Source organism: Bufo bufo, chromosome 1 (genome assembly GCF_905171765.1).
Source record: "Bufo bufo chromosome 1, aBufBuf1.1, whole genome shotgun sequence".
NCBI classification, from domain to species: Eukaryota; Metazoa; Chordata; class Amphibia; order Anura; family Bufonidae; genus Bufo; species Bufo bufo.
Genome location: NC_053389.1, coordinates 231,728,548 through 231,747,489, shown reverse-complemented (window position 1 = coordinate 231,747,489; position 18,942 = coordinate 231,728,548). Strand labels below are relative to the sequence as shown.

The 18,942-nt window shown below is 45.4% G+C and overlaps 1 protein-coding gene across 1 annotated transcript in view; it reads left to right on the top strand.

The window, feature by feature from the left end:
• Window positions 1-3,510: 3,510 nt before the first annotated feature.
• Window positions 3,511-18,942, top strand: part of WNT5B (Wnt family member 5B) — a 131,898-nt gene continuing 116,466 nt past the window's right edge. The window contains exon 1 of the mRNA XM_040436547.1: window positions 3,511-3,839. Within this exon, the coding sequence (XP_040292481.1) occupies window positions 3,834-3,839 (6 nt within the window). The 5' untranslated portion in view covers window positions 3,511-3,833. The remainder of the gene's footprint in view (window positions 3,840-18,942) is intronic.

Here is an 18,942-nt window from a genome sequence, read left to right as displayed (position 1 = left end):
CTGCACCCGCCCGATCAGAACAGGCGTTTAGTCACGTCCGGTTGCGCTGTACATGTACGGCGCTGGGTGTGAAAAGGTTAATAGAACAGGTTCTGTTGACATCTATGTGGAATCAGCTGGCAACGGTGTAAAAGGAGTGCGCTTCTTCTTGACGCTAACATCGATCTGTAAGGCTGAGTTCATACTTGAGTTATTTGGTCAGTTTTGGCCTCGTGACTGCCCTAATAAGTGAGGTGTGCAGTGATTCTAACAGTGGCGCCTGTCATCTGCATGTCATACTGACTCACAGTATTGTTTCAGGGGCGTACAAAGAAATCATTGGGCCCCATAGCAAGAATCTGAATTGGGCCCCCTAACTCCGCCCACTAGCCAACCCTTGGCCCATCCCTGTGCCCCACGTTTAGCACGCAGGCCACAGGGGGTACAAGCTTACACACAGCCCCAGAGAATAAAGAGTTAAAGCAGTGATGTCACCTCCTTCTGCAAAACAAGAACGTTTCTGAAAACTGGAATCACAGGAAGGGGGAAGACGACAACATCGCCCCCCTAACGGCCACAAGCAGAACAGCATTTGCCCAGATGATAAAAGTCAGCAGTCAGATGCCCCTGTGAAAAATAGTGGTTGAGGGGACACAGGGTGAAGAACTGCAGGCAGATGGGGGCGCAATAGAGCAGCCAGTGCGGGAAAGGCTGCAGTGCATTGGTCTGGGCAATACTTATACCAGCTGTACATATATAATTATATACAGGAGGAGATACCCAGGTTATACCGGCATGCTCCATATCACTATATACAAGAAGATGTATACGGTATTGCATCTTCTTGTATATAGTGATATGGAGCATGCTGGTATAACCTGGGCATCTCCTGTATATAATTAAATACAGTCAGGTCCATAAATATTGGGACATCGACACAATTCTAAAATTTTTGGCTCTATACACCACCACAATGGATTTGAAATGAAACAAACAAGATGTGCTTTAACTGCAGACTGTCAGCTTTAATTTGAGGATATTTATATCCAAATCAGGTGAACGGTGTAGGAATTACAACAGTTTGCATATGTGCCTCCCACTTGTTAAGGGACCAAAAGTAATGGGACAGAATAATAATCATAAATCAAACTTTCACTTTTTAATACTTGGTTGCAAATCCTTTGCAGTCAATTACAGCCTGAAGTCTGGAAGGCATAGACATCACCAGACGCTGGGTTTCATCCCTGGTGATGCTCTGCCAGGCCTCTACTGCAACTGTCTTCAGTTCCTGCTTGTTCTTGGGGCATTTTCCCTTTAGTTTTGTCTTCAGCAAGTGAAATGCATGCTCAATCGGATTCAGGTCAGGAGATTGATTTGGCCATTGCATAACATTCCACTTCTTTCCCTTAAAAAACTTTGGTTGCTTTTGCAGTATGCTTTGGGTCATTGTCCATCTGCACTGTGAAGCGCCGTCCAATGAGTTCTGAAGCATTTGGCTAAATATGAGCAGATAATATTGCCCAAAACACTTCAGACTTCATCCTGCTACTTTTGTCAGCAGTTACATCATCAATAAATACAAGAGAACCAGTTCCATTGGCAGCCATACATGCCCACGCCATGACACTACCACCACCATGCTTCACTGATGAGGTGGTATGCTTAGGGTCATGAGCAGTTCCTTTCCTTCTCCATACTCTTCTCTTCCCATCACTCTGGTACAAGTTGATCTTGGTCTCATCTGTCCATAGGATGCTGTTCCAGAACTGTGAAGGCTTTTTTAGATGTTCACTCTGGTGAAGTCTTCTCTCGATTGCTGACTTTGACACACATACACCTACTTCCTGGAGAGTGTTCTTGATCTGGCCAACTGTTGTGAAGGGTGTTTTCTTCACCAGGGAAAGAATTCTTTGGTCATCCACCACAGTTGTTTTCCGTGGTCTTCCGGGTCATTTGGTGTTGCTATGCTCACCGGTGCGTTCCTTCTTTTTAAGAATGCTCCAAGCAGTTGTTTTGGCCACGCCTAATGTTTTTGCTATCTCTCTGATGGGTTTGTTGTGTTTTTTCAGCCTAATTATGGCTTGCTTCACTGATAGTGACAGCTCTTTGGATCTCATCTTGAGAGTTGACAGCAACAGATTCCAAATGCAAATAGCACACTTGAAATGAACTCTGCACCTTTTATCTGCTCATTGTAATTGGGATAATGAGGGAATAACACACACCTGACCATGGAACAGCTGAGAAGCCAATTGTCCCATTACTTTTGGTCCCTTAACAAGTGGGAGGCACATATGCAAACTGTTGTAATTCCTACATCGTTCACCTGATTTGGATGTAAATCCCCTCAAATTAAAGCTGACCGTCTGCAGTTAAAGCACATCTTGTTCGTTTCATTTCAAATCCATTGTGGTGGTGTATAGAACCAAAAATGTTAGAATTGTGTCCATGTCCCAATATTTATGGACTTGACTGTATGTACAGCTGGTATAAGTTATACATCTTCTGGTATATAATATACCAGAAGATGTGTAACTTATACCATATACGTTACAATATGTACATATATAATTATATACAGCAGATCCCCATGTTATACCACCATGCTCCATATCACTATATACAAGATGTTATACCGTATACATATTATTGTATATAGTGATATGGGCCATGCTTGTGTAACCTGGGCATCTCCTGTATATAATTATATATGTACAGCTGCTATTACCATCTGTACATATATATGAGCCCCCCTAATGCCCTCCCAAAATGCCCAGGGGCATGTGAGCGGCGCGCAGGAACTCCAGAGGATGATACGTCGCATCGCCTCACTGGATTGTATGTATGGCTGCCTGTACCAGCAATACACTGGCCAATCAGCAGCAGCCTCTTTGCGCTAATTGGCCAGTGTGAAATACAGCCCGCAGTCTCGCTCCTTCAGGTCAGTGATTGGCCAGTGGCTCCGACGGGGGGGGGGGGGTGGGGGGGGTGTAAGTGTGCAGACTGCAAACAGAGAAGATGGGGCCTTCCGTGCGCTCCGGGCCCCCCTGTGCCACGGGCCCCATAGCAACGGCGTGGTCTGCCTATATTGGCGGTACGCCCCTGTATTGTTTCACTACCACAGCAGACTTCCTATGCGTGTTACTACAAGGCACAGTGTTCTACACCACTATAAAGGCTCTATGCAGCCCGGAAATAGCCAATATTTAACGTAATTCACCGCAAATAAATTTGTATTGAAGCAAATCTTTTTGTCAAATTCACTCATCTCTAATTATATAATCCAAGGCTCACTACTGTCACGTTGCTCACACCTTAGTGACGTCACACTTCTCACCTCGCGCCTCACGAACACTTCCATCACAGTTTTACCTCACTGCCCGGTCTCACAGTCCTGGCTGCTATCCTGAAGGGGGCGGGGCTAGGCGATGTGGGCGCGGTTTCAGAGCTGCGGGGGCGTGTCATCTGGCCATAGGAGGGTATATCCCGGGGGGCGTGGCTACTGAGTTACTGCTCGTAGTGAGACAAGTTCTCATCTTTGGAGTGAGCGCCTTACACCGCTCCACGCACCGGACTGTGCACAGCCGTAACCAGGGGCCACACGGGGCAGGGGGCTCTGAGAGTGCACTGTATCCATAGCACTCAGTGTGGGACTGAACAATGACATCTGCTGGCCGGTGACCCGCGGGTGACACAAGACACCCAAGTGACAGAATTCATTAGAGGATTTATCTGTGGAAAGTGTCCCTTCACTTGTCCCGGGATTGGCACCCAGTGAGGTGGGGGCATTTTATTACACTGCACCCCCGGGAGAGGGGAGCCCGGATTATTACCCGAGCAGGTGACCCCTGGGCATGCAGGTAAGTGACTCCACTGCTTTCCACCTATATTTCCGCCCTGTCCCCAGCATGTGCTGATACCCATTACACAACCCCCCCCCCCCCCCCCCCCCCAACCTCTTCAGCTCAGTCTCCCCCAGTCATGGGGCCCCAAAGTGGAGCATCCTGAGCCCCATCTGTCTGCCTCCACGGATTATCCCGTACAAGAGCACAGTGCCCCTAGTGCCATCATATGAGCCACCCAAAATATTGGGAGATGCCCAGGATCTGGATCTGTCTCTCCCCCGTTGGGATGATGTCTGCACCTCTCTCCACTATGCCAAGTGCATTCTTACTCTCTCTTTGTGCTGTATACCCCCTTATGCCATACTCTGCCTCAATAATGTGTGCCCTGTACCCCCTTTGGTGGTGTGTGGTCTGTATTCCCCAGATCTGTGCCCTGTTCTTACCTACTTCTCTGCTGTGTGGCCTATACCCTGATATCTGTGCCCTGTTCTTACCTACTCCTCTGCTGTGTGGTCTGTATCCCCCAGATCTGCGCCCTGTTCTTTTATATCCCCCTGGTGTGTGGTCTGTACCCCCATATCTGTGCCCTTTTCTTACCTACTCCTCTGCTGTGTGGTCTGTATCCCCCAGATCTGCGCCCTGTTCTTATATATCCCCCTGGTGTGTGGTCTGTACCCTGATATCTGTGCCCTTTTCTTACCTACTCCTCTGCTGTGTGGTCTGTATCCCCCAGATCTGTGCCCTGTTCTTACCTACTCCTCTGCTGTGTGGTCTGTATCCCCCAGATCTGTGCCCTGTTCTTACCTACTTCGCTATGTGGTCTGTAGCCTGATATCTGCGACCTGTTCATACCTACTCCTTTGCTGTGTGGTCTGTATCCCCCAGATCTGTGCCCTGTTCTTACCTACTCCGCTATGTAGTCTGTATCCTGATATCTGCGCCCTTTTCTTACCTACTACTTTGCTGTGTGGTATGTATCACCCAGATCTGCTCCCTGTTCTTATATAGCCCCCTGGTGTGTGGTCTGTACCCTGATATCTGTGCCCTGTTCTTACCTACTCCCCTGCTGTGTGGTCTGTATCCCCCCAGATCTGTGCCCTGTTCTTACCTACTATTCTGCTGTGTGGTCTGTATCCCCCAGATCTGTGCCCTGTTCTTATATATCCTCCTGGTGTGTGGTCTGTACCCCAAGATCTGCGCCCTGTTCCTACCTACCCCTATGCTGTGTGGTCTGTATCCCCCTATCTGCGCCCTACCCCTCTGCTGTGTGGTCTGTACCCCAGGATCTGTGCCCTGTTCTTATATATCCCCCTGGTTGGAGCTGGCGGTAAAATAAGTGGGGGTATGCAGCTGACCCTACATGTCTATGAGCCTTTTTTTGGGGAACCCTAAGTTTGCCGTAGGATACACTGTATCACTAACAACCAGGGGCCCCCAGGACTCTACTCAGCTCCCACATCCGGGGGGCATTTGTGGTGACAGATTCTGTCAAGTTCTATTCCAATTCTCTTTATATCTGTTTCTGGGAAAGCTGGGTAACAACAAATGTCCAGCTCATCAACTTTCCTAGCCTCCTGAATGGGAAATCTGCTTATTCGGGTAAAAGCGCATCCCCTGCCCCTGATATCACTATGTGACAACCTGGCAGATTTGCCATTCAAAAGTCTGGCAAACTTGGGGCGTAAGCTGTAATGGCGGCCATCTTGGTTGTCACCCAGCTTTTCCAGCTACTGATAGCTGGGAAATTTAAGAATTTGACAGAAGAAGGTGAAGCGAGGATTTTTTGGTGACCAATTTTCACACCGATGATGACACCAGCCCAGCCGCCTTCTGGAGGACGCACTTGCTGTCATTTATAATGACTTGAACCGTTTAATCCTGAGCTCAGGAAGCGGCGGGGAGAGGAAAACCGCTTCTCTTAATATGATGGAAAATATAGTACATGTAGATCTGGTGAAAATTCACTTTTATTGAACTTGTCGTTTCTGCCAAAAACAAAACACTCCTTTACATCCAGAGGCTGAAAACCTGTACAGACCTAATACTTATCACAGCAGAGGTTTTGTTACAATTGTATCCAGTGTAGAGAATCCTCCTGAGCTAAACAGTCTGAAACATTTTAACTGCACTGATACATTTTAGCAAAGAAATGATCAGGACAGGAAAGAGACTTGTGCTGCTGATGTGTTTAGCTCACAGAAGATTGTCTAGACCGGATGCCATTGTAACAAACCCTCAGCTGTGAGAAATATTAGGATTGTCTTTTAGTAAGCAGCAGAACTTTCCATTACACAATTTCTTTACAGAAAACTGGACTGACCTTTTAAGAGGTGTTACAATCTCTGTTCATGGGGTAGTCAGTTCATAGCTGGTCATCCACAGTTGTCAGGCTTCCCTTTGTTACTGGAGGATGCATTGTGTTCTTATGAAATTTAGTAACTTTGCATTATATACATTTTATATCTCAGGTCAGTGTGAATTGTGTCTTCATATTGGAAACAGTCAGCAAGCTTGTTGTCAGACAGTTAATGAGCACCTATAATGCTGAAGGGGTGGGGGTGGGTAATTCTTGGTAATAATTAGGGAATGCTGGGAGATTTCAGCTCTGAAGCTGCAGAATTGTGAATGCATCTAACAGATTCAATTCTATAAACTGCGAAATGTACTCATGAACGTGGTTATAGCTACACGGCAAACAACGAGTGGCAGAGAAATCCCTTTCATCTGGCATCTGTTAATCCAGAAAATCTTGGACTGGGACATGAGGTGGCGTTTCAAAAGACAAGAAGACGGAGCTGTCATCCAGTCATTAAGATGCAGGTTGCAGTACTTTTACTGCGCCACATTTGCTCTGGTTTGTAATTTGCATTAAGGGTCAATTTATATAATGTAATAGTTTATTCGCATGGCACAGCAGAGCTGAGTGGGTGTATACGTGCTCCCGTCATACAGATCTGTGAGACGTTATGTATTAACGCGTGGCCCTGGAATCCATATCTGTGCCTGGTCCCAGGTGATAATGAGCGTGGTGGGGGGGTCCCTTATAGGAAAGTGATATCTGATTTACAAGAGCCATGATGTACAGGGAAGGGCAGTTAGCCTCTTCCCTTATATTACAGCTCCCACGTGGGCTGCCACCCAGCTTTTCCAGACTTCTGAATGGCAAATCTAGGGCTGGGGTCATCACTCCACCTGCCGTGAAGCTACAACTTGCTTGGTGGTTGTTGTAACTCCCATAGAAGTGAAAGGAGCATTCTGGGAGTTGTAGTTTCAGAGCAGCTGGAGTGCTGGAGCTTGCTGATCTAGGGTATCTGACTCCATCTGTAGATTTATTTATTTTATTCAAGGGTATGGCAAATTGTATAACAAACCCCATGGGACAGGGGTCAGCAACCTCTGGCACTCCAGCCGTTCCCAAACTACAACTCCCAGCATGCTTTATTTAATTCTATGAGAATTCCAAGCACAGTGGAGCAAGTGTGCAAGCTGGGAGATGTAGTTTCACAACAGCTGGGCTGCCGAGGGTGCTGACCCCTGCCATAAGACCTGTAATGGTGGCCATGTTTGTATCTCATTTTCTCACACTCCTGAATGGCAAGGCTGCCAACTGTGACCCTGGTATGTGTTCCTGTAGAAGTGCCATTCACTAGACCTGGAAAGCAGAGTTTTAACCCAGTGGGAGATTTAATGACGGCTTTTCAGGAAATTGAAGAAATGTGGTGTTACCCCTAGCAACCAAAATAAAAAGGAAATGAAGCCATTGCCCTTCTCAGCCAATCAAGTCCCTGAAAGCTGTAACCTGATTGGTTGCTGATGGAAACAAAATCACTTCCTGCCTGTCCTGTTACCCAGAGCAACCTTTGGCAAGATGAAACCTGAACTCTGATTGGTTGGCGCAAGAAAAGTATTGGCCCCTGGCTGCTATGAGCGACATCGGTTTTTCCTTTGCACCAGCAAGTATTTCTGGATTGAGAGGGATGACAAATTTGTTGTGCGCTATATCTGCTTACATGGCATATGCTGTCATCATAAGGGAAAGCCCCGCCCACTTACAGCAAAAAATGGCAGCAGGCCTTTATATATACTATGTAATTATAGTAGTAAATCACTCCAATTCCCGGTCATCATAGCAGTGAGGCTCTGTGAAGTACAGAAGCAGCACTACTTCCATTACTTGATCCGTCCTGAGGATAGGCATCACTTTTAAAATCCCCCTTTAAGAAGCTGTGACAGTTACAGGGAGAGAGCTGCAGCAGAAAGGACACATCCCCTGAGCTGCCAGCCTGAAGAGAATCGAGCAGAGCAATCCTGGACAGGCCCTGTAACCTAACAGCAGTCTCTTTCGACTCTCCCCATACAGGTTGGGTTCGGCTGAGTGTGCTGGTTTGAACAATGCAGAATATTTTTTGCAGAAGATCCCCTTTAAGTGGCTGCTTGGATGCAAGTTCCTTGGAGCAGATAAGGGGGTTGTGTTGTAGGGGCATTGAGGCTAGTACATCTGTAGGGTTACTATTTCAGCCCAGTGGGAACTTCTATGTGAATTTTTATGATTTAGACATCACAGCTGGCCATTACTTAGGACTGCCTCTATTGCTGGCATAAACTGGCCCTTTAAGGACGCCAGTAGACAAGCGTCTGCCTTTTGTACAGTACTGTAGATATGACACCGTATAATGTGGGAAAGAAACAATTCCCCATCCCATGGGACCTTACCGCCACACCTGGCTATCTGATCACGCCTTATCTTGTGTGTGTTTTTGTGGATTAGTGTTGTACAGCTGTGATTGTCCAGATAAGTTCTGCAGACCTGCTTAATGATTAAAGTGAGCAGATAACCATCCGAGGACAGGTACGGCCAGGAATGTGGGGGAAATGTCCAAAATCCTGCCTTTTCTAAAGCCTACACATAAAGGAAAAGTCAGCACGACTGGCCAGCTACATTGTCGAGTTATATTATTATGACCACCATCTAACATCCAGAGTAACCGCTGTGTGCAGCACGGACAGCAGCTAGATGGGCTGGGAGGGACTCGGTAAGGTCCTGGTAGGTTGTCACAGGTATCTGGAGCCATGCTGACTGGAGGGTGTGTGGGGGAGGAGCCATAGAGCGAACATGATGATCGAGGTGGTCTCACACATGCTCAGTTGGATTAAAGAATTAGGGGGCCAGGTTAGTACTTGGAAATCTTGGTCATGCTCTTCCAACCAGTGTCAGATATTTCTAGCCTTGTGACGTCACGTTCTCTTGCTGGAAGATCCCATCCTCCCCAGGGAAGACAATCGGCATGTATGGTTGTACATGATCTCCAAACCACTCACAACCCAAATCGTCTGAGAGTGCCTCCCACATGGATAAGAAGCCCAGAGAATGCCACGAAAACATTCCCCAGACCATAACATGCCACCACCAGCTTGTGTTCTTCCAGCAGTGGTTGCAGGGTGTTTGTTCTCTGATGTTTCTCGCCTGACACTCCAACGTCTACACTCACCTAAAGAATTATTAGGAACACCATACTAATACGGTGTTGGACCCCCTTTTGCCTTCAGAACTGCCTTAATTCTACGTGGCATTGATTCAACAAGGTGCTGATAGCATTCTTTCGAAATGTTGGCCCATATTGATAGGATAGCATCTTGCAGTTGGAGATTTGAGGGATGCACATCCAGGACACGAAGCTCCCGTTCTACCACATCCCAAAGATGCTCTATTGGGTTGAGATCTGGTGACTGTGGGGGCCATTTTAGTACAGTGAACTCATTGTCATGTTCAAGAAACCAATTTGAAATGATTCGAGCTTTGTGACATGGTGCATTATCCTGCTGGAAGTAGCCATCAGAGGATGGATACATGTTCTCATTCGGTTTACGCCAAATTCGGACTCTACCATTTGAATGTCTCAACAGAAATCGAGTCTCATCAGACCAGGCAACATTTTTCCAGTCTTCAACAGTCCAATTTTGGTGAGCTTGTGCAAATTGTAGCCTCTTTTTTTCTATTTGTAGTGGAGATGAGTGGTACCCGGTGGGGTCTTCTGCTGTTGTAGCCCATCCGCCTCAAGGTTGTGCGTGTTGTGGCTTTACAAATGCTTTGCTGCATACGTCGGTTGTAACGAGTGGTTATTTCAGTCAACGTTGCTCTTCTATCAGCTTGAATCAGTCGGCCCATTCTCCTCTGACCTCTAGCATCCACAAGGCATTTTTGCCCACAGGACTGCCGCATACTGGATGTTTTTCCCTTTTCACACCATTCTTTGTAAACCCTAGAAATGGTTGTGCGTGAAAATCCCAGTAACTGAGCAGATTGCGAAATACTCAGACCGGCCCGTCTGGCACCAACAACCATGCCACGCTCAAAATTGCTTAAATCACCTTTCTTTCCCATTCTGACATTCAGTTTGGAGTTCAGGAGATTGTCTTGACCAGGACCACCCCCCTAAATGCATTGAAGCAACTGCCATGTGATTGGTTGACTAGATAATGGCATTAATGAGAAATAGAACAGATGTTCCTAATAATTCTTTAGGTGAGTGTATATGTTCGATGAAGCAGAAATCGTGAGTCACCAGAGAAGGCAACTCTTTGCCAATGAGCAGAGGACCAATTCTGATACTGCAGCGAAAATGTAAGCCTTTTCTGCCAATGCAACCTCGTAGCAAAGGTGCAGTGACCATCCGTCTGCTTCAGAGCCCCATACACAGAAGGGTTTGCTGAACTGTTGTATTAGACACATGTCTGGTAGCCGCTGGTTTATTTTGGCATAAAGCTGCTCCACTGTAGAGTGTCGGTCTGCCCTCTCGCATCAGTGGCACGTGATGCTCCGCAGTTTCCACGTCACTTATTCACAATGGTGCCATTTAACCACTCACGATACACTTTCACCACAGCCGCACATGAAGAGATCATGAACTGCGCAGTTTCAGAAATACCGCCACCCCGGCTCGAAAGCCAATAATCATCCCTTTTTACAACTCTGATAAATCGCCTCTTTTACCTATGACCGCAACGAGGGATATGTGTGCAGACAGCCTATCTCACCCCTTATATACCCACCAAGCCGGCTCACCACATGTGACTTCCTTCATGAGCTACACACTGACAAAAGTAGGAAGTGGTGATGATAATGGGACTGGATTGTGTATCTGACATGTTTGGTGGTATGCTGACACTCCCCAACACATACTGATCGAAGAAGGATCGGGCGTGCTGATTTTCATTGCCTGATCCTTTTGTTCTCCTATGAGATAAGTCGCCATAGATGTGTCTAGCATGGGCTTATTCCCCTCTCCCCAATGAGAGCACTTTCTGGGTATGGAAGGGTTGGAAAGAATAGTTGTAGTTTGGCTGTGTGGCACTTTTATCCAACTCTTCAGAATTTTTTGCGAAGCCCCTGCGATCCTGGCTGCAGCCAGTGTACCTGTACCCTAACACATGAGGCTGGGTGCATGCACAATAATTATTAAAAGAAAAAAAATGGATGTATAATAGTAAAGATAAAGGAAAAGGGCTTAGGAATTTTTGTGATACTAAACTCAAAGGGGTTGTCGAGCCTTGGAGCAGACAACCCCTGGGGTCCAAACCTGTGTCCCTTAACATAAAAAAACACCAGTCACCTGTCCATGATCCTGTCTTTGCTCTGATCCTGGTCCCTGCAGGGTCAGGAAGCAGCTTGATCCCGTGACCACATCTAAGACTGGGAGCAGCTGCGGGACTATAGACAGGCGAATGGTGGGTAAGTTAAGGGGCACAAGTTAAGAGCCCAGTGGTTGATAGCTCTAAGCCCAGACAACCCCTTTAACTGTAGCAACCGCAAGATGACGTAAATCAAAAGGGGCATAAATACACACAATGATAAGATAATTCTAGCTCATTATAAATCACCAGTCAGTCTACACATGGAATATTGGGCATAGCTTTGCACATCAGTGCACAAGAAGGCACAGCAGAGCTTAAAGGGGTTCTCTGAGAATTCATAAAATAAAATGACTTAAAATATTTAAACATTACTTTATTTTAAATATATTCCCAAATACCATTCATTACTTATGATGACTCCTTTTGTCTAGGGAGCAATAATAAGGGTAAGTAAGATAGCCGCTGTCCTAGTCCTAATCACACAGCAGCACAAGTTACTTCTGAACACAGAGCTAAATAGCTGCCTGATCCTTCTCTCTGCCCTGCTTCTCGGGGATTATGGTCCTGAATACGGCTGACCTTTAGATGAAGTTCACGAGGAGACCTAAAGTACAGAGAGGATGGACAGGACAGACTGTGGTAATGTGGGCTGTGATAATGGAGACTGCATAAAAATGCTGCTGCTCATTACCCACATCCCCACCTCCTCTCTGTACTTAATGTCTCCTCATGACTCCATTCCCACAGAGATACAGCTGAAGATCTTATCAGCTGTGTTCAGGATCACAATTATTGATGAACGAATCGACTTTAAATGAAACATCCGAAGTCGATTCGCATAAAACTTTGTTAGAATACTGTACAGATCGAGCACTCCTTACAGTATTAGAATGTATTGGCTCAGATGAGCCGAAGTTATTACTTTGGGTAATAACTTCATAAATTAATTTCTACTGTTAAAAACCTTTTACCGAACTCTGGTTCGGTTCCATGGTACCACTTGGAATCGAAACAGAGTTCTGTAAAAGGTTTTTAACAGTAGAAATTAATACTGTCTCCTATGTACAAGAATATAACTACTATAATACTGCTCCTATGTACAAGAAAATAACTACTTTAATACTGCTTCCTATGTACAAGTATATAACTACTTTAATACTGCTTCCTATGTACAAGTATATAACTACTATAATACTGCCTCCCATGTACAAGAATATACCTACTATAATACTGCCTCCTATGTACAAGAATATAACTACTATAATACTGCCTCCCATGTACAAGAATATAACTACTATAATACTGCCTCCTATGTACAAGAATATAACTACTATAATACTGCCTCCTATGTACAAGAATATAACTACTATAATACTGCCTCCCATGTACAAGAATAGAACTACTATAATACTGCCTCCCATGTACAAGTATATAACTACTATAATACTCCTCCCATGTACAAGAATATAACTACTATAATACTGCTATAACAACGCTCCACACGTAGTGTCCGTGCAGACATACTACAGCTCGGCTCCTGTATTGCTAATGACAATTATCTTGCTGCCTTCTGCTGGATAATTTTTGTGCATGACTAAAACCAAAGGATGAGTGACTTCAACTTCTCTAGAAAGTCTTTAGTTTTAGTCATGAAACTAGAATAAATGTCCATGTGGTTTGACATCCTGAGCAATTTCTGGGGCAATTATCAGGAGCAAGCGTTCATAGGAAATCTGCTTTTGATAACCTTTCCCAAGAGTAGATCATCCATAAGTTACTTCTGGAAACCTCCTTCAACCTTCCCTGCTTCCATTGGTGGTTGCATCCAGTATTTTAGATCTACCCCTATGCAGTAGAGCTCCAGATTTTATAAATGTAGGAGCCAAGTGATATTTTTTGGTTGCACTTGTTCTGCCTCTTTGTATAAGAACAGTAAACGGTTCATTTTTCACTTAGACTCGGCAGTATGATTTCCCTCCGTCATTATGGGTTGCTAATCGCCCTCTTGGAACGTGACAACGTACACAAAGGCAGCAGGGCTTTGTCACAGCTGCAGTGTATGGGTGGTCTGCAAACTATAGGCACCAGACAAGTCCACTGTGCCGAGGCCAGAGGTGTGACCTTGGGGTCTTGAAGGTGAAGGGCAGCCGACTGGACAGATCTCTGATTCATTCAGAGAAGAGTGAAGCTCGGGTATCTACTAGTCTCCTATCATTCAGACAGAAAAAGCTGCAGAATTGTGCATTCTCTATAAAGGAAACCACTGATGGACACCCCCCAAGTATACAGGCCTAAAGACCCAGAAAGGGGGAGCATCAAACTGCTCACACCTCTACAGGAGCAATGGTCTGGCTTAGGGAAGGGAGGTTTCCAGTATTTTGATGCTGATGGCCTGTCCTCAGGATAGGGCATCAATACCTGTTGGGTGGGAGTTGACACCTGGCACCCTTGCCAATCCGCTGTTCCGAGCGCCAAAAGTACACTGCTTCACCCGCAACACAAAGGATGGCTGTCTCGTTCTGGAGCTAAAACCGAAAGGCTGATTTTCAAAGGTAAGGCCCCACCAATCTGATATTGATGGCCTATCCCGAGGAAACTGGAAACCCCCTTTTAACCTAGAAAAGGGTTTAGGCTTTAAAATGGACCCTTCACTGCTCTTGATATGTCAGCATTAGTATCTACTTGCAATTCTAGAGCATTATGTTGTCGTTCCTCTATAATTCCTACTAGAAGTTTATGAAGTAATTGCCAGCAGTCTGAAATAAAGGACTAGCTTGGGGGTATTTCCCTGCACAGTCCAAAACTGAAAAATCAGAGCTGCTAGTGTCTGGTAAACCCCCATCTGAACCTTTTATTACAGACTGCTGGCAATTCATTAATAAGCTTCTAGCAGGAATTGTAAAATAGGTGCTCCAGATTTGTTATTAAATGAAGAATACAAGTAATTACTAAGGCTAGTTTCACACTTGCGGCAGGACGGATCCGACATGCTGTTTACCATGTCGGATCCGTCCTCCTGTGGCTGTTCGCCGTGCCCCCGCTCCGTCCTCATTGACTATAATGGGGACGGGGGCGGAGCTCCGGCGCAGCACGGCGGTGCACGGAGAAAGCCGCCGGACTAAAAAACCTGACATGCAGTAATTTTAGTCCGGCGGCCTTAAGCCGTGCACCGCCGTGCTGCGCCGGAGCTCCGCCCCTATCCCCATTATAGTCAATGGGGACGGAGCGGCGGCCCGGGGGCACGGCGAAACAGCCGCAGGACGGATCCGACATGGTGAACAGCCTGTCGGATCCGTCCTGCCGCAAGTGTGAAAATACCCTAAAACATACATGTCAGGAGAGACGATGGGTCCAATTTAAGATGAAGAAAAGAATCTAACTTGTGCTCATGTTGGCTGTGAACCTGCCTCAAGGACAACGTGTTTTTGGGTTTCACCCCTTCATCAGATGCCCTCTTTCAGAATGAGCATATGATCCCTTTCCGATGAGATGACCCCTTGTGTGGTGTAACGTTGACTCCGGTCTCTGTTACAGTAGGGTGTATGCATTTTAACGGTCGTACACGAAATGCGTTGTCCGGATTGTGGTAAAGATTGCATTACAAAATAGGTGCCAGAAATCCAGACGGTAAAGCGAAGTCGCAAAAGCAATGTTTCAGCTCCTCTGAAAGAAAGCTCCATCGAAGTGTTTCCTTCGCCTCAGAAGACGGCAGTGTTGACACCCAAGGAAGGGACACTGTGAGACCTTGAAACGCGTTACACTCGATGCACTCATGCTTAAAGCCAATGTTACACCACTGGGTTTCTTTTCATTCCTCTCCAAGGGAATAGGATGCGTTGATCTTAAAGATGGCAACTCCTACCCGGGATTAAGAGGTCGGTAGGAATCCTGGATTTATTGAGGTTGAAGTCTTCCCTTCGTCTCTAAAGGAACATGATGACTCCTGAAAGATGGCTATGCTTGAACTTGATGAAAGGGATTTTGAGACCATGAAACGTGTTATCCTTGATACAATGCTGTGCCATTCCTCTATTATTCCTACTAGAACTTTATGAATGAATTGGCTGCCGTCTGCAATAAAGGTCCAGTTGTCGTGACACTGGCAGCACCGATTAGACAGTGTCAGACAGCAGGGACACACCGCAAACTGGTAACACCCAGATGGACCTTTTTTGTAGACTGCTGGCAATTCATTCATAAACTTCTAGTAGGAATAATAGCAGGCCAGAGTTACAAAATAGTTATAAGAATAGATGCTCCAGAATTGTTATTTCATGGGAAATGCAAGAAGTTAAAACTGACATGTCAGGAGAAGTTATTGGTCTTAATTATGATTTAACCTGAAACGAGATGACGTAATAGAAAGACTGAGTTAGCAAGTAATGGACAGAGAGCAGAAGACGCCCCATAATATAGATGAAAGAACTGAGATAAAATAGATAAGGTGTAAGAGGTGTGAGCGAGGAGAGGCCGCTGCCTAATAGAATCCATCTTGTCTTTGAAGTAGTGAGCTGATGAACTGTGAGAGACGCGGCATTAACAGATAGTGAGGTGAGAAAAGGCTGGAGGTGATACCAGTATTATCTCCTGTTACTATTATATCAGTATTATACTATTCATGGTCTAAAGTGGATGTTGCGCCCATACAGCTGTCCCAAGGGGAAACTTCAACCTATTAACAAGGAGAATTTGCCATTAGTGATGACAGAGTAAGGCCTCATGCACATGACCGTTCCGTTTTTTGCGAACCGCGGATCCGCAAAAAACGGAAGCCGCCCGTGTGCCTTCCGCAATTAACGCCCATTGTAGAAATGCCTATTCTTGTCCGCAAAACGGACAAGAATAGGACATGTTATTTATTTTTTGCGGGGCTACGAAACAGAGCAACGGATGCGGACAGCACACCGAGTGCTGTCTGCATCTTTTGCGGCCCCATTGAAGTGAATGGGTCCGCATCCGAGGCGCAAAAACTGCGGCTCAGATGCAGACCTGAAAAACGGTTGTGTGCATGAGGCCTTAGAGACATTGTTTAGGATCGCTCCATGTAAAAAAATGGAGTCAATGTATGTATATTAGTTAATCATGTACTGGGCCTGAATTACAGCCTGTATTATACTCCAGAGCTGCATTCACTGTTTTGCTGATGGAGTCACTGTATACAGTCGGGTCCATAAATATTGGGACATCGACACAATTCTAAAATTTTTGGCTCTATACAGGTTTTTTTAAAAATTAGCATATTGTGATAAAGTTCATTATTTTCTGTAATGTACTGATAAACATTAGACTTTCATATATTTTAGATTCATTACACACAACTGAAGTAGTTCAAGCATTTTCTTGTTTTAATATTGATGATTTTGGCATACAGCTCATGAAAACCCCAAATTCCTATCTCAAAAAATTAGCATATCATGAAAAGGTTCTCTAAATGAGCTATTAACCTAATCATCTGAATCAACTAATTAACTCTAAACACCTGCAAAAGATTCTTGAGGCTTTTAAAAACTCCCAGCCTGGTTCATTACTCAAAACCGCAATCATGGGTAAGACTGCCGACCTGACTGCTGTCCAGAAGGCCATCATTGACACCCTCAAGCAAGAGGGTAAGACACAGAAAGAAATTTCTGAACGAATAGGCTGTTCCCAGAGTGCTGTATCAAGGCACCTCAGTGGGAAGTCTGTGGGAAGGAAAAAGTGTGGCAGAAAACGCTGCACAACGAGAAGAGGTGACCAAACCCTGAGGAAGATTGTGGAGAAGGACCGATTCCAGACCTTGGGGGACCTGCGGAAGCAGTGGACTGAGTCTGGAGTAGAAACAGCCAGAGCCACCATGTACAGGCGTGTGCAGGAAATGGGCTACAGGTGCCGCATTCCCCAGGTCAAGCCACTTTTGAACCAGAAACAGCGGCAGAAGCGCCTGACCTGGGCTACAGAGAAGCAGCACTGGACTGTTGCTCAGTGGTCCAAAGTACTTTTTTCGGATGAAAGCTAATTTTGCATGTCATTCGGAAATCAAGGTGCCAGAGTCTGGAGGAAGACTGGGGAGGGGGAAATGCCAAAATGCCTGAAGTCCAGTGTCAAGTACCCACAGTCAGTGATGGTCTGGGGTGCCATGTCAGCTGCTGGTGTTGGTCCATTGTGTTTTATCAAGGGCAGGGTCAATGCAGCTAGCTATCAGGAGATTTTGGAGCACTTCATGCTTCCATCTGCTGAAAAGATTAATGGAGATGAAGATTTCATTTTTCAGCACGACCTGGCACCTGCTCACAGTGCCAAAACTACTGGTAAATGGTTTACTGACCATGGTATTACTGTGCTCAATTGGCCTGCCAACTCTCCTGACCTGAACCCCATAGAGAATCTGTGGGATATTGGGAAGAGAAAGTTGAGAGATGCAAGACCCAACACTCTGGATGAGCTTAAGGCCGCTATCGAAGCATCCTGGGCCTCCATAACACCTTAGCAGTGCCACAGGCCACGCCGCATTGAAGCAGTCATTTCTGCAAAAGGATTCCCGACCAAGTATTGAGTGCATAACTGAACTTAATTATTTGAAGGTTGACTTTTTTGTATTAAAAACACTTTTCTTTTATTGGTCGGATGAAATATGCTAATTTTTAGAGATAGGAATTTGGGGTTTTCATGAGCTGTATGCCAAAATCATCAATATTAAAACAAGAAAAGGCTTGAACTACTTCAGTTGTGTGTAATGAATCTAAAATATGAAAGTCTAATGTTTATCAGTACATTACAGAAAATAATGAACTTTATCACAATATGCTAATTTTTTTTAAAGAACCTGTACACCACCACAATGGATTTGAAATGAAACGAACAAGATGTGCTTTAACTGCAGACCGTCAGCTTTAATTTGAGGGTATTTACATCCAAATCAGGTGAACGGTGTAGGAATTACAACAGTTTGCTTATGTGCCTCCCACTTGTTAAGGGGCCAAAAGTAATGGGACATAATAATAATCATAAATCAAACTTTTACTTTTTAATATTTGGTTGCAAATCCTTTGCAGTCAATTACAGCCTGAAGTCTGGAAGGCATAGACATCACCAGATGCTGGGTTTCATCCCTGGTGATGCTCTGCCAGGCCTCTACTGCAACTGTCTTTAGTTCCTGCTTGTTCTTGGGGCATTTTCCCTTCAGTTTTGTCTTCAGCAAGAGAAATGCATGCTCAATCGGATTCAGCTCAGGTGATTGACTTGGCCATTGCAGAACATTCCACTTCTTTCCCTTAAAAAACTCTTTAGTTGCTTTTGCAGTATGCTTTGGGTCATTGTCCATCTGCACTGTGAAGCGCCATCCAATGAGTTCTGAAGCATTTGGCTGAATATGAGCAGATAATATTGCCCGAAACACTTCAGAATTCATCCTGCTGCTTTTGTCAGCAGTCACATCATCAATAAACACAATAGAACCAGTTCCATTGGCAGCCATACATGCCCACGACATGACACTACCACCACCATG